General features: G+C 37.5%; 1 protein-coding gene across 1 annotated transcript; it reads left to right on the plus strand.

Annotated features, from left to right (window-relative positions):
* The first annotated feature begins 5,801 nt into the window (after positions 1–5,801).
* Positions 5,802–11,275, plus strand: LOC106599332 (homeobox protein engrailed-2b). The gene is made up of 2 exons (XM_014190507.3): positions 5,802–6,880; positions 8,854–11,275. The coding sequence occupies exons 1-2, from the start codon at positions 6,415–6,417 to the stop codon at positions 9,180–9,182; spliced, it is 795 nt and encodes a 264-aa protein (XP_014045982.1). The 5' UTR covers positions 5,802–6,414; the 3' UTR covers positions 9,183–11,275.
* The last annotated feature ends 6,125 nt before the right edge of the window (positions 11,276–17,400 follow it).

Genomic DNA, 17,400 nt, shown 5'->3' on the forward strand with positions numbered 1-17,400 from the left:
ACACACTTCAAGAAACACTTCAAGGCTCTTTCAAACATTTTCTAGGGCCAATAGGTCAAACCATCGTCAACTTTTATGGTACAGTATAGGCTACCTATTGTTAATTTCAATATGGAGGTAAGATAAATTAAATTATGGAAATATTCTCTAAAGAAATAGTGAAATATTATCAGGGCTATTACATTTTAATAGCATTCTGTTAATTGAAATCCTGAAAATGGCCTGCCGGAGCAAAAGGGAAAGAGCCAGCATGTCTAATAAAATATCCCTGGGGTCCATATACACTAGTACTTACACAGGGATTCAATCAGTGGGCTCAGATTAAAAAAAGGAAGCAACACATTTTTAATTGGGGCATTGTTCCCTGATAATCTATCAGAACAATACTATTTGGTCGATGGAATAACACATCACTAAGGTACTGTAAAGGAGAGGGCTTCTAAATGGGATTCTACATTAGATCAAGGTCGTAAGTTATCAATGCATATTAAGAGAAGTTATTGAAAACAAACATATGTTATTTCATGGTCAATTATAATGCTGAATATTCAAGCCAGTTACACCAAGCACAACACAGTGGTCTCAGTCTTTCAAATGTTCAATATTTCGAGGTCAATGCATTTCGTGACTTGCTTCTTTTAACTGGGTACAGTATAGGCTATTGTTCAACTTCATGCTGACAAATGATTAAAGTCCTCAGGACAGAGTGATTCATTATTTGTTAAATAATATTTAACATCAAGCACATGCATTTACTGCACTTTGAATGAATCAATTTTGGCACCAAGGTTCAAACATTTCTGCTTCCCACCACCCTTTTTCATCTTTCCTTGTCTCTAGCTCTGAGAGTGTGTGAAGCTCTTCATGAAGTGTTCTTGACAAATTGCCTTATAATGAGAGGCCAGGTATTTTATCAAATCAAATGTCACATATGAACCATAAAAAGATGTCACCTAACAGTTGAGCATATTATAATGTATTATACATTCACGATTGAGTGTACATTGTAATGTACGTGCATATTTCTACAGGGCTAAATTAGTGTAAAATATATGAGTTTACGGGTTATTATTGAATAACTTTCAAATATGATCAATGACTCAATGAACTTAATATACTGTATCATAGACTACTGAAGACAAGTAAAAGTCCACTAAATTCGTATTATGCACATGAGCAAACACATGGCTGGAATCCTTGTCTGTAAATGGATCAAGACACTTTTGCTTAGCATTATCAAGTGGTCCTAAATTGCACGGCTGGTGTCAGTTAAATTCCATTCAATTCAATTAAAGATCCAAATCATTATATAGGCCTATAAGAATTGATCAAGTACTCTATTTCACTGAATTACGCAATAATGTCTTTCCTGAACTGACCGAAATTAAAATGCAATGGACCAAAACCCTCTTTTGTTGCTGTAGCCTGGTAGTTTCTGCAACCATGGTCCCCCAAAAAGCAGAGGAAAAGACTAGAGTGGAGTTGACTGGAGAAACCCAGACTGGCTCAGTTTCAAACGCCTATTCAGATGGGATTTATCCACGCCAGGGCGATCAGGGGGATGAACCAGTAATTAAACCCCAAAAGCAATCGTCCCCTTGGCCTTTTCAACGTCTTGTCACTGGTCAAGGAGACTTGGTCACTTTGCACATGAAGGAAAGTGCGGACAGTGGGACAGATCAATAATCTAGACCCCTCAGACTCAACTCCGGACCTCGAAACCAGCTCCACCGCATTTTTTCATTGTTCCCCTCTAATCAAGGATTTATTTAGACCTGGGACACCAGATGAGTGCAATTAATTATCAGGTAGAACAGAAAACCAGCAAGCTCCGGACCTCTTAGGGTAAGATTTGAGTACCTCTGATCAAGGCTATGAGTAGATAACCAGCATGTCCTAAACTAGTTTCACTCTATTCCTCCAATAAGTTACATGTTTATGGACAAATACACATGTAAATGACACGTAGCCTATACCTATATTAAAATTACATTCTTGACAACAAGCAGTTGAGTTTGGTAACGGATTTATTTTACCGTTATTCACGATTAATTTCCCTGGGATATGACATTATGTGATGTAACATCGTTGTACATGAATGGGTTATATAAGGGATAATCAACGAGGGGCTATGCGTTCTTTGGAAAATAATGTTGAACGACGTGCACGGTGTGTTCCACGACGCGCACCACCACCCCACACCGGGAGAACGTTTGTTTTTTTTCCTTAGCACTACACAGCTGATTCAAATAATCAAAGCTTGATGATGAGTTGGCTATATGAATCATCTCTGTAGTGCTAGGGCAAAAAACTAAATGTGCACGGGGGGGCCTAGGAAACCTTGGTCAACTGAATAAAATGTGTCGGAAGATTTAGTTATTAGGCCTATACAGTATGTTAAACAGATCTACATCATCTAACCTAAAGGAAAACACTATGAAAGTTGGATATGTCCTAACCAGAAAAACCTTATCAGAGTTGAGACCAGTGTTCCGCACAATTTTCACCAACAGCTTTCCAGACTAAATAGGAAGTGGTCAGTAGCCTAACCTTTATCCGCATCCTCGGGGACCCCCTTAGTGTTTTCTCCCTCCGTTTGTTTTTCAAAGGCCAACAGGAAGCAGCAGGATCCCACATGACCCCTGCATTGTTACAGAGCAGATATCACAGCCATTCAATGGAGCACATCTGTGTGCTGCTGATCTGAGGCTATGATCTGTGAGCTGCAGCCAACGCTATAGCGTTCATTCACAAATCCCTCTGACCCTCTAGCGTATAACCCTTTCTGAAGGGGACGATAAACCAAATAGAAAGATACATTTACCCGAATAGAATGTTTGGCTGGGCTAGGAGAGCTAGGATGGAAGTAAGGAAAATGGGCATCAGGTAGGCCTAATAAAAACGTCTGGAGATTATTCAGTTCAAATAGGCTAGACTAGAATTATTGGACTCATAAGGCAATATATTCCCAACTGTTTAGACTAAGTCATGATGCAGATTTTTTATTTATTGAGTTGAATAATAATAATAATAGGCTATACAGAAAAGTGTTTAAGGAAAAGGTGCGTATAGGTTGGTTGAACTGCGATGTTTTAAATATGAGCAGTTAATTATAATTTTTGAAAAAATACGAGTTGGCCTAAGACCAACTCTGTAAAGGGACGGATTGCACCTTTGCAATCAATAGCCGACACCTGATTATATTTCTGTTTTACAAACAGATTTGCAGATTGTGAGAGTTGAGGATGTCACCACGAAGCACAGAAATGTCCATGAAATCTATTTCAATGGCTAATATTCACATCTCTGCACATTTGTTCATCTTTGCACTTCAATTGCAATATTAGGTTATATAAGATACGGTTTTGCTCAATTACACAAGAAAGGCATAGTCACCATTTCAGTAGGCTATCGAATCTGCATGAGCTTAATATAAAATAAACATTACACACTTGTTGTGGTTTATTAATTAGCTAAAGTTACTGCTCAAAAGTGAGGTAAGTATTTTGACTTTTGACTGTAAATCCTCTGGAATGCGGTTAAATAAAAGGTCGTTGAAGGGAGGATCTACTTTCTATCACCTGCCCTGATTTAAATGACGGAAACGTAGGCTAGGCCTATAGAATGTCATTCTAGGATCCTTGTTTTGCAAGAGAAGTTCAAAGCAGGTTAAAAGACATTTCGAATAATGAAGTAGCCATAATACAGACTCAACAAAACCCATCTGACATCTGCTTGGACCTCTGACAACTTCAAGCTGTCTTTTCGATTACAGGCTCCAACTTCACCAATGAGTTCTGGTAAATTTGCAAATAAGCATTGTAGAACAGCGTAAATAATTTCAAATAACGTCAACACGTCTGCGGCACATCAGTTTCAATTGGACCACGAATGCAGTATTCCCTAAAAAGTTTTTCAGCCAATTGGAATTTCAGTGTTCGCTTCGTCACATGTAGCCTATACGCGCACCTCACCGTCCATGATAAAAGTGAGCGTTTCAAAAGCTGTTCATAAGCAAAGCACGTTGTCCTATTAAGTGCTATAGGCATTTGAATGTTGCATTTAATGTTTGGTGCAGGTGCACTTTTTAAAAATGTTTTACCTTAACAATCAATATGGCATCAATATGATATGCAAACATAGGCATTATAGCCTGTATCACGACAAAAAATACCCTAAACAAAACTAATCACAAACGTATTGAGACACTAGGTCTACAAAACAATAGGCCAATATTTTTCTAAATTAATTTTTTTGGGGGGAGGGGGGTAGAAATTATTCAAAACCTTTTATGATTTAATACAGCCGTATAACGCAAAGGTTTGACCATATTTCGTGAACACATTTTTTTTAATCTGTTTTTGATAGGCCTATCTATATGCAAAGGTTTTGTATTCGTGATGTATAAACCCGTAACCTCTACATCCCTCTATTAAGACAATGAAAAAGGGAAAATAGATCAGCTCAATCCAACTCAACATTCTCAAACAGCAGCCAGTTTTGGACATTTCATATTTTAAAAGTAGCAGTCCAAAACATACATTTTCTTATTAGTTGGGCTTACAATCACTCCCATCAAAACACGACAGCCTCAGGTCATCATTTATCAATAGGCTATTCTCGTGTATTATTTTTGTACAGTAATCTTTTGCGGATTGTTGATAACATTTGGAGTAACTTCTGTCTTCTACATCACCCAACTATAGGCCAACATTAAACACAAAATATGGATTCAGGTATATGGCTTATTCCAACAATAGGCTACATCGAGTTTTTTGGTGATGCCATGGGCAATAGCTATCAAAAATAGAAAATAACGATGTGCTCAATACGGCTGTGTTACTATAACCTACTGCACACCTATAGTGCACCAATTCTGGAGCGCAAGATGCGCTCTTGTTGACAGGAGTTCATTTCGCTCGGCAATATGTCGAAATGACCCACTTCGATTGTAGGCATATATGACAGTTAGACAGTATATAGGCCCACTATACAGTCAAAAATGCCATCTGGGACTTTTGCAAATAATCATAAGATATAGCTATTTGGCCATAAAGGATTTAGGCTTGTCTTTAAAAAATAATAACAGACATTGCTGAAACAAAATTTGCATCCCACTTGCCTGAGAGAAGACTAGTCTTCAATTCTTAACTGCAACATGTGAAATCACAGCATTTTGTTGCATCGCCAATATTTAAAGCGCCACGATCCTTTTTAAGCGCAACCCGATTTTGGTTCATGAATGGACTAAAGACCAAACAGATAGTCAGCGTCCACTAGGGCAACAATCTTTAAGTAGAATTGTAGCCAATCAGTTAATTGGATAACCAGAGACCAACGACGGATGACTATTATGCAGCATCTTTGATTAGGCTACTTTGACACCATAGGCGAATGTGAAATTGCATCGCCTTGTAATTTGATATATAGGACTACTTCAAGTGCAATAGCCGAAAAAAACGAGTAGCCTCGCAAGTGAACCACCCATCATGTGCACCTAGCCGGGAAACACCGCTGGGAACTTATTCGGTAATGTTGGGGACTGCTAAAGCGTTTAGCAAGTGCTGGCTCATCCCTATATGTTTGGTAATCGTCTCCATCAATATGATGCAACTATTTTCAATTCGAAAAACATAGGCCTATTTGAGGTTTCACACCCCACCCCCATTCGGGGGACTACCATTTTCATGGGCATGCCTAGTTCTCTTTGAACCGAGAAATCAACGAAATGTGGAGATTTCTCTATAGACTTAAAAAATACTCAGCAGAAAATACTTTGGTTTTGATGATAAAAAAACTACCTGGGATGGCTGACTGAATCGGAAATAGTGTCCTACTTGTTTATGTTTTTTTAATGCTACAGTTTTGGGAATTGGGTGTAGGGGTGCTGTCAAGTGTAGAGTCATCGGTCATGTGGTAACATTTCAGGAACTCTATTGGTCCAAGGCACGTGTCTTGGATACCGGACTGCAACGTCACTGGGGGGACTCGTAGCCTATTAAAAATAAGAACCAAAATCCATAGTGGAAGTATTTCAGGAGCAGTTAGCACCTCTATCTACTCGTAGTTTAGAAGTTGAAGCATTAATGTTGGATTTGTTCTGAAAGGGAACCACTACAACTCAGCATTTTATATGGTAGGCTACTTTCTCAACAAATATATCAACCATAGCCAGGCGGAGAAATACATTTTAAAGTATGTTTTTTCTTTGTGAAAAAGGCAAGAGGCGGATTTTCAGTAGGCCTACTACCAAAACTAGATACTGAAAAAAACTGAACTAGTTTTTATTTCCTATTCCGTTTTATTGAAAAACGCATTGGACGAGGAATAAACTAGAAACCTCATAAATTCATATTTATACTTTTGTGGTGGAAAGCGAGAAAAGTGCCACAATTGGACATTGAGTATTTCACTATGGAAGAAAATTATAATGGCAATAGAGAGCATCAAGATTCGGGCGAAGAGTCCAACAGAGCTATTCTTCCTCTTCAAGCACCTGGGAACCAGCAACCGCACCGAATCACCAACTTTTATATTGATAATATTTTACGACCAGACTTTGGACGGAGGAAAGATGGGACTTTTAATTATGATGAGAATCACCTCAATGGACGAGAGAATAGTCCTGGCCTTCCCCCAAAATCTGGCCAGTTCGGTGGGACGGTGTCAGGGGAAGGAACATCGAATTCTCGTTCAGTCAGTGAGCCAAAAAAAGCAGATATTGTTGCAGATACGCTTCTCAAGCCCGGAGGAGAAATTGGAGATCAGTGCCTGAGCTCCGACTCGGAAAGTTCTCATGCCAATTCTGCACCTTCGTCGAAACCTATGCTCTGGCCAGCCTGGGTGTATTGTACAAGATATTCGGACCGACCATCATCAGGTAACGTCTAGTATTTTTATTGCCTTAGTATTTAGTACGAATATGAATAGCATGAGCCATTGGATCGCTTGAGCGCAATATAAACTGACTCAGTGAACTAAATATGTCGAAAAATAAACCTGAAACCACATCCTGCAGCCACATAATACAAGCATTTAAAGTATCCCTTTGTGTAACATATTTTCAAGGCTTTGTCCTGAACTTTTAGGAAATTAATAAAATAATATTGTACTTCTTTTTTTTACCTGCCAATTAGTGAAAAATATTCCGAATTTATCCATAACTACAGAAGACCTCGATTATCCTAGGAATTCTGATTGGATGATATTGGTGGTTACAAACCAAATAGCCTATATATCAGGCTACTACAAGTAAATGTTATTTTATTTCTACTGTTAGCCTATTATAAGTCTATTGTCACCATACAAACATTTGGCTAGTCATGCAATTATTATCAAGCTGACAATTCCAGTTGAATTATATAGAGAGAAAAAAAGAAAACGAATAAGAAAAAATAGAAGTAAATAATTTTTGGAGAATAAAAGGAGTGAAACTATCGAAATATTAAAAATATCGAAGTAGTAAAGTTTCAAAGTAACTTTTAAAGCAGTAGTGAAACGTTTACACCATTGTTCCTCAGTAGTCTTTAGAAAAATATATAATTTGAATTTTTGTTTACAATGGAGCGAGGCAAAAAGTGTGTTCCGTCCACATGCAATATGAGATGCATGCAATCAGACTTTTAGAGTGCAAAGTTCGGAGAAAACAACTGGAAAAATATTAGGAATAAAAACTTTATCTACTTTTACTTCTCTCCTCTAATATATTTAGCCTGTAGTTTTCATAATATTCTCAAACTATTCTCACATTAGGATATTAGGTCTAGGCCTAGCTGCTGGTTGTGATTATTAATGTCAATCTTCCATTATGGCCTATAGCCGAATGTTTGTTTTATTTATTTTTTTCTGCAACTTCAGAAGTGTATCAGAGCAACTATTATAGTTGGCCCTTTTCATTTAGTTGGCCATTTTCATTTAATTTATAGTTAACATCGTTTAAACTTAGGGAATTGTCATATTGGACTATTAATTCAGCTTTAGAAGCACTAACATAAAGTTAATATTGTTAATATCCCATTGTCGTATAACATGTAGCCTACAGGCCCTTATTATGCATAATGGAATGAATACATTAACTTCTCCGAACAATTAAAAAATAATAGGCAAACAAAAGAAAGTTTCATTATGCTACTAAACAAAAAACGTTCCCACTGTGTTTAATGTTGGTCTTAAATAGCATAGGCGTGCATTTCACGAAATAAACGGAATAAAAACCATTCCAGAAAACGGAGGGTATTTTGCAGTACGAAAAACATATGCTTCGATGGAAGATGGGCCATTTGATCATAATAATATTCAAATGCTATATTGTGAAGCCAATACACGTGTAGCTGCGAATCGATCTCTTATTTGGTGTAGAACTAGCCTACTCCAAACAGCAGAGTTTCAATAAATGTTTACAATATTCATTACACATTTATGAAAATGCAAGCTTATAAATGTAGTTCCTATGGTAATAGTGAGAAAGGGGCGCCTATACCGCCTCCCTCTAACCCCACCCCAATCAACACCATCATCGTCTACTATGCACACAAAACCCCGCACCCTTTTAGAATAGGCTACACTAAATTCGAATGACATTTAGGCCTATAGTTTATTGTGCCTATATTGGAAATTTGGCTAATATTAATACCAACACAATACTTATTCTACTAGCCTGCTACTAAAGGCCCATATGGCCTACTAGGCCTCCTTGCCTACTAGGCCTACAACTAGGCCTATTCTTGCATGTTACTAGGTTCTGATGATCATCATATTAATTAGTCTGGCATTAGTGACCATGTTATTGAGGACGTTGAAGGTATACTTTTTTTCGTTTCAAAGTCTGATCATTGAATGTATTCTAATCTACAGGGCCAAGATCTCGAAAACCAAAGAAGTCGACCACGACAACGACACCAAGCAAGGATGACAAGCGTCCAAGAACGGCCTTCACAGCAGAACAGCTCCAGAGACTAAAAACGGAGTTTCAGACTAATCGGTACCTGACCGAACAGAGAAGACAAAGTCTGGCACAAGAACTCGGCCTCAACGAATCTCAAATTAAAATCTGGTTTCAAAACAAGAGGGCCAAAATAAAGAAGGCTACTGGAAATAAAAACTCTTTAGCCTTGCACCTGATGGCACAAGGACTATACAATCATGCCACATCATCTAAGGATGAAAAATCAGACAGCGATTGAAGAAAAATAAACAATGCAATAAATAACTTTAAAGGGCCAGTGTACATAATACCAGCAGATATTTAAACATGAATGAGACAGGATTTTGCAATATTCTGTAGCCTATATACAGTATATAGGGACTAAACCATTTCGTGTTATAACACTTGCCATGTACTCCCTGGAACTTTAGAATGCTTCATCATCATTAAAGTTTGTTTGGTTTTTGTTTGGTTTTTAGCAAGTTGTTCTTTTTTGTTGTTGGTAGGCCTACTTGACTTTGTGGACACATTTAACCGAAATAATGAAAACACGCTGAAGTCCAAAGATTTTTTCTGCTACATTTTGCAAACTGTGAATTTAAATAGCCTAAATTGTGTTTATCTATGATTTACATTTTTGATCACACTGTTTCGTTGTATTTTGATGTTTATGTTGAAAATACATTTGAGGTTCCTTTGTTTTGTGTAAAAATACAGCCTTTCTGAGTTGATATGGAGGGACCATACGCATTGAATTATGCGTATTATCTAATAATGCATTTTTATATTCGAATTCTGCATTAGCTAGGCTATAGTTCTCGTGAGCATTACATTTGAATTATTTCAGCAAAATAATTCAGCTTTGGGTAGGCCTAGACTACATGTAGGCTATTGATATGAGACAGATTTGATAAAAATAAATACATAATATATTCAATAGGCCTATACATTACTTTAAACTTGACCCAAACTATAGAAATGAGTTGATGCTTAAAAGGAATGTAACCTAACTTAACTTTCACTAAAGGACCTCTGTTGAAATAGATAGCATATTGTAAGAAAAACAAAACAGTATTATATAAACCGAAATATGTGTCTGGTATGCAACCGCATAACACCAACTTTCTTGCACGTCTTCCATTGGTTAACAATGCTATAATGCACCCAAAAGTTGAAGTCATGCGCGCTTAGCTCATATCCAATGGGTTTTAAATAGGGAGGAGTGGTGGATGGCAACAACTGGAAATGAACAGATATCCATTTGAAATTATCATGGAAATGCAACCGTTTTGGGTCAGTTCCACTACCAACAAAATCCATTTTTTACCCCGGCTCAAATCAGGATTTCAGTGCCAAGTGAGGCCTATACGGACTGTATGTCTTCATTTCAATCATTATAGCCTTATTCAAAACTTCAGGGATGAAGTAACGTCAACGGGCGTCATATATAGGTTTACTGTACAAATAATGTAGGCTATAGATACGGTAAAGAGGTCAATCGAAATCGACCAAATCACTGGAATTGCCATGGAAACGAGTAGGGGAAAGGGCCATGGGGTCAAGATCCCGAGTCTCATTGTCCCCCAGCAAAATTAGCCTAAATTTAGGCTATTGTTTATATGTGTATTTCACACTATGTTGAGGTAAAACTCGGAGTATAATGCTTGTATGGATGTCAACACAAACACATGTTCATGTAATCGTTACCAATCAACTGCACTACAGTTTTAAACGAATTTGACTACCACCACCGATTTCTGTACGCTAGCTATGCTAACCAGTTTATACGAGCAGGAGTTAGCATTTTGCAGTCACTTCTTCTAAACCTGAAAAGGGACAACTTCTACATTTTATGCAGCGAAAACAGCCAAATATATCCAAATCGGACTTAAGTAACCACATTGTGGGTATGTTACAATACATGACGGATTTAAAGAATATCCACTTTGTTAGATCAGATTTGTTGAATGTGCGCCAATCTGGTCTGCGTTCCATTGAATCCTTTACCGCATCTATCTATATCAAATAGTCCATGCGTTCTATAGTATGAAATACATGTTATTATTTGCAAATAACATAACATTCATATTTATGAACAATACTCATAGTCTAAGTGGTCATGTTTCTCGAAAAGAGGCTTCTGGAATGTTTACATAATTTATTTATCTTGCAATACCTTGTTTTTGTGAATGAAACGTTTAGAGGCCTTTGCATGAAAGCTGCAATCTGTCACCTGTATATCATGTGAGACAAAAGTTGCTGTATCCTTACCAAATTGTGGTCTTATGATGTGAATGATCTTTCATTGTCAATATTAAAAGTGTGTAAATTAAAATCCAAACTTAAAACACACTTTGCCTTAAAAGTTCGGTAAATGAACTTTTCTATGAGTACTGTGCTACAAAGAACTAACACATTACATGTTTCTATCAGGAATGGGCTATTACCATTACAGATGGTATACAACGTGAATTTACAACATCATTTTGAAACATGTATAAAAAAGGACAAAGTTTTGGTTGTTTTTTTCCCCCAGTATTCTTTCATATGAGACAAATGTAAATAATTTGTATCATAACTGTGTAGTTAACTGTAAGTAAATAAACCACAAGAATACTAACACAATTTTAAATCCTTTATTTTCTATTGTGCTTATAAACAATAAACAACATAATCAGTGCTCTAAAAATACAGGCTGACTAATAGCAAACTGTTAATTCAGAAACATCCACTCTGGGAATCATTTCTGAGGCATAAACGTGATATGGCCAAGTCACATGTGTGTTGAAACAACGTACTATCAATTAGCATAACAATTACTGGCCTGTCTTGAAGGTTAATGAGACAGCAAGGAGAATTTCATCCTGCTAAACAGTACAGAACAAAATGTGGGCAATAGGGCAACTTCAAAATATTGTTCTCTAATAGGCAGTTGGTAAGTTTATGGAATATACTATGATGCAAGTTCACTGTTGCCTCTTTCTGGATGGGCTAGCTCTCAATAGACATATTTGTGGACTTATTTTCTCATAAAGAGTAAACTGCATTGTGTAATTGGCTATTTGCAGGCGGTCCTCAGCTAAATAAACCTTGAAAGAATACATTATTTCATGCATCAAAATGATGATTATACTTTATTTTACAGTCTGCAATTAAATTGGTGTTTACATAGACATTACATGCTAGTAATGGCCTACTGTAATAGGGCTACTTGCAGAGTTCAAGTTAATAATAAAAAAGTGTCATTGTTCAAAATGAACAGAATTCAAACATGGTATATAGAGAACGTATCTTGTCCCCAATGACAATGGAAAAGATGACTGTTGGTTTCACCAGGCAAACAGTCTAAAATGTATTTACTAAATGCAAACTACTACCGAAATGTTGACCACAAAAAAAGTTACACATGAACTTGCACCAAGGCGCACCATGATGTTATAGACAGTCTAAGTGATATGCAGCATAGTATACCTAATTTTAGTCGGGTGACCACCCCACAAGTCATAGCGAAGTCAAAATACAGATTCCCATTTCTCAAGTCAACGGTGCACTATGCTGAATGCAAGCCACCTATACTTAGTTGTCACGAATAGAGCTTAGGAGCCTAACATGAAGACCCAGCATCTCAAAAGCAAAATGTAGTACAGTTGTACACATTTCTGTATCCCAGAAATTGCTTAAATGTGCCAAAACTCTTTAAGGATCTCAAAGTGTTGTAGGAATCCCATGACAGCAATTCCACTCAGTTGCTACAAATAACATTTACCTTGAAATAATTTGCTCTGTCAAACATGTCCACAGCAGATAACAAAGTGGGAATTAAAAGCTTATGGAAACATTCAAACTAGTAGGTTCAATAGGATACATATTCTCATTAAATTAACATTTTGAGACTTTTCTGCGTTGTTTGGAAACAGAGAAGTTAATAACCCAGAATGTTGAGAGCTATCCCATCCCCAGTTTCTGCCTGTAACGGAGTCTCTTATCAACAAAATCAATTTCCCCTCACATACATCAACCAAGTAAGGTTGGTAAAATCCAGATCACAATGACACCTTTTCAATATGATCATAATACACTATACTCATGTTGATTTCAAAACTGCCATACATAACCAAGCAATTCAAACGCAATCAAATATGACTGAACTTCAGTCCCCAATACAGGTTACAACACTCTGCAGTCTCAGTATTACCTGATGCTTTTAAAAAAACAAACAGAAAAGGATCCAAACACAAAAGGGAGAATTATCTGTGCGGACCATTCGCAGCATTGACCTGCTCCTCAATGCCCCAGAACCTCATCTGCATTTCTATTCTTTCCCAGCTTGTATGTGGAAGTAACACCCAACGGTCACTGACTTGATGAGCTCTCTGGGTTGAGAAAAGCTGGTGCCTCTCAGACGCTGAGCTGAGCAACTCGGTTGGTTCCTCAATGGAGTCTGTGGCCGGGAGCCCCTGATGAAGGTCAAAGCCTTCGGTCACAGCTGCAGGAGGCTCATTTCCTTTAACCCATCACTTCTTCTACACATCAGAATTCAAAATGTCCCTAAAAAGGAATCTCATAAAATTATGTAAATGTCAAAATGTTCAAAAAAATCCATCCTCAATAACCTTGTACCTCAACTCTTGATAACAGTGATGGATGATATCTTTTGAGCACTTCAAAAATATGATGGGGAACAAATTACGCTAGCCCCTCCCGACCCCGGTCCCACCCCAGTCCATAAATTTGAGAATTTAGCAATATCTTTTTTTTACTGAAATGTACAGCCATAATCATTATGCTTAATTCTACAGATGTAGATGTTTGATGAGTATTTTGATGCTGAGAATTTTCTTGTACAGCAGTAAATGCAAAATTGTAGTGTATTCGAAGTTTAAAACAGCTTCTAAAGTATGTAATTTCCAATTTAAAAATGTCAGAATTGATTTGCCCTAACAAAAAATACATCAACCCTTACAAAAAATGTCCATTAATTATAATCCACATTTCCTGTTGCTGCAGGATTATTTTGTTGTTGTAGCAAACTGGCTAAAATTAAGATCTGTCAAAAAAGGTGTATTTCTCTGCATATTTTTCTGTATCCTCCTGACTGGTAGTTACATTTTTTTTGTAGAATTAAATATGCTTCTCTGCACTAATGTGGGTAAAATATTGAAAGGAATGTGAGTCTTATTCAATACATTTAGATATTGCTTGCTTTTTCTAAAGTCTACCAACCTTGCCAGCAGGCATGCCAGCTAAGATAGTTCCTTTGCAGTATGCTGGGGCACGTACCACTAAACAAGTTAGCTATTCTAACTTGATAGATAGCCTGAAATGGCTTCTTGGTAGCTAGTTGAGTTTGGGAACCTAGATGTGTTAGGTAAAGCCAACTTCATAAAATTGCTAGGTGGCTAGTAGTATTACAGAGAATAATTTTATTAGATTCCCCCCCCCCCACCCCCACCCCCCCCCCAACAGGACCAATCTGAGGGAGCGCATGCCCCTGTGCCCCCTATGGGCATGACACCTCTGCTTTTGAGCATCAACAACACAACTGAGCATCAACAACACACAAGTGGTCAAATCATTTCTGAATTAGATGGTCTTTCTGGACCATTGAAATTACATTTGAGAAATAGTTTATCATAGTCCTTATAACCTGTGTGAGGGTTGCATTTCCTCTGAGAAACCCCCTCCAGCAGTCCACTCAGCATACTGCAAAGGAACTAACATGCATAGGAAATTAGCATTTAGTGGTCCAGTTTGTCCAGCCATTTTGAGCCCCTTGCCAACAGCACCTTGGTAACCCTTGATCTGTCATTAAGTTAAGCTCAAGCCCTAGACACCGAGAGACGCTATACACATAATTCTGACACTTTCTTAAACCAGAATAAACTCCCAAAACAGAAGTCTTCAACTTGTTGCAATTTCCTAGAAATTGTGTTTTGGGAGTTTATTTATACGTACCACTAAACAAGTTAGCTATTCTAACTTGATTGATAGCCTGACATGGCTTCTTGGTAGCTAGTTATGAGATTGGGAACCTATATGTGCTAGCTAAAGCCAACTTCATAAAATTGCTAGGTGGTTAGTAATATTAGAGAATAATCTTTAGAAATTGTATTTTTTTCTTCAACAGGACATATCTGTGCCCCGTATGGGCATGACACTTCTGCTTTTGAGCATCAAGTACACAACAAGTCCATGGAGAACTCTTCATGTTAATGAAAGTTAAAGTTTGGATAGTAAGTTCTAACACATTTTCATTGCCTGCCTCTGGACCTGAAAATGATTTGACCACTTTCCAGCCACCACTAGTCACAAGACCTTAAAAAAGGTCCACATTCAAATGCCCAAAGTCAAATAAATAAATAGCTTGCCCTATGTGTTAGTTATCATAAGTTCACATATCCTGTGCCATAAAATTTAACCTCTTCCAATTGGCAGAGGCAAAGGGCAGTCTGATTCAAAAAGAACATACATATCAGAAAAGTATTGGATGCCTCGTGTGTCTCTCAAACAAAAGACCCATCCTGTCCCTTCCCCCCACTGAGTTATTCATCCATAGTTTTTAAACGCTTCCTAGTCAAACTTGAATATGGAATGAAGAGCTAGGGCTTTGTGGCGGAAATATAATTAAGCTGGTGAAAGATGTATATGGTGAAGAATAGGGATGACATCAGGCCAATTTCACACTTGGCACTCGGATGGCCGGGCCCAAGCTAGGCTCTTGCCACGCAACACAGATCAAAGCACGCTGCCACTACCAAAAAGGCAAAGGAGGACTTAAGTATGCTAATCTCCAGGACAAATATATTTTAATCTTGTTAGAATACAAGTTAATGCCGCAGCTCAGTGACTGAACTTTATAGAGACAAAGGGAAAGATTCACTTTCCCAACATTTCTGAATGAGATGGTCTTCCTGGACCATTGAAATTACATTTGAGAAATTGTACAAATAGTTTATCATATAGTTCTCATTACCTGTGTGAGGGTTGCATTTCCTCTGAGAAACCCCCTCCAGCAGTCCACTCAGCATACTGCAAAGGAACTAACATGCGTAAAAATGAGCATTTAGTGGTCCAGTTTGTGCTGCCACTTTGAGCCCCTTGCCAACAGCACCGTGGTAACCCTTGATCTGTCATGAGGTTAAGCTCAAGCCCTAGACATCCAGAGACAGCTATACACACACAAAGAAAAGCTTACACTTTCTTAAACCAGAAAAAACTCCCAACACACAATTTAAAGGAAAATGCAACAAGTTGAAGACTTTTGTTTTGAAAGAACTGGAAGTGCAGTATTGGGAAAATGCTGTAATTCCTGATGGTAATGAAAATTATATATTGTATCTTGTTTGCATTCAAATAGTCTGGTTCATAGGGTTTCATTTGTCACATGTAGCCAGTGAAAGTTTGACGCATACAAAGCTTGACCCATGCATTTGTTCTTTGTTCTTTAGCCAAAGGTTTATGTTTTTCGAAAACTGACCCAAATATTTCCACAAAGAAGTGTAGATACATTTTGCGTAAAACTATACAAAAATTATAAATAACTTCCCCCGAAATTAAAATGTTTAGATCATAAACCCCCAAAATACTTGTGATTATTTGTCATTATTTGATGAAGCTGTGAGGGTCATTATATGAAAATGGAACATTGTCCATGTAGTTAAGCTTTTTCCTGGCATATATAGCACAAAGAAATCTCCTCTGGAGGAAGTGTTCAATCTCTAGGTGAATTTACATCCTGTGTGCTCTGAGATATGAGTGTTATCACAATTTGGATGATAATTTACTTGATTTAGGAACTTAGACTCATTTGTGTTATAGGGAGGTGGTCATATCAGGCCAATGTACAACTATTAAGGCTCTCATGTAGGTTTTTTCCCCCCACTGCAAACATTTTGTAACATTGCAAATTCACCGATAGAGGGAGATCCCATTGGATTCATCTTTCACCTGTTCTGATCTGGAGCTGGGCAATATGGACAAAAATTCATATTGTGATAAATTGCCCGAATTGATGTGATAACGATAAATAGAACGTCCCAGGTCTATTCTGATCTATATCCTTAAAAATGGGTCATAACATCAAGCGTAAAGGTCAAATAACGAAATACAAAACAATACATCTAAAAATAAGATCAATCAAACAGGTGTATTTTTGGGGGGAGGATACATTTTTTAGGAGAAAATGTCATAACATTTGACATACTTCCGCAGATTTTAGAGCTCATAAAGGTTTAAAATGATACCACGACGAATTCAATTGTTGCAGATGACGGGACGTAAGGGGACTGCCCATTTAAAAATCAAGAATAAACTCCCTCCTCCATCCAGGAATCACGGTGAAAATCAAATGCAACGGTTGAATTCTGGACCAAGAACAGGTCTGGATAATCAACACATTCGGAATTCTGTAACATCATTCTATAACATAAACTGATCAGCTGATGAAGGTGAAAGCAAAAAAAAATTAATACAAAAAA

Source organism: Salmo salar, chromosome 03 (assembly GCF_965601325.2).
Source record: "Salmo salar chromosome 03, fSalSal1, whole genome shotgun sequence".
NCBI lineage: Eukaryota > Metazoa > Chordata > Actinopteri > Salmoniformes > Salmonidae > Salmo > Salmo salar.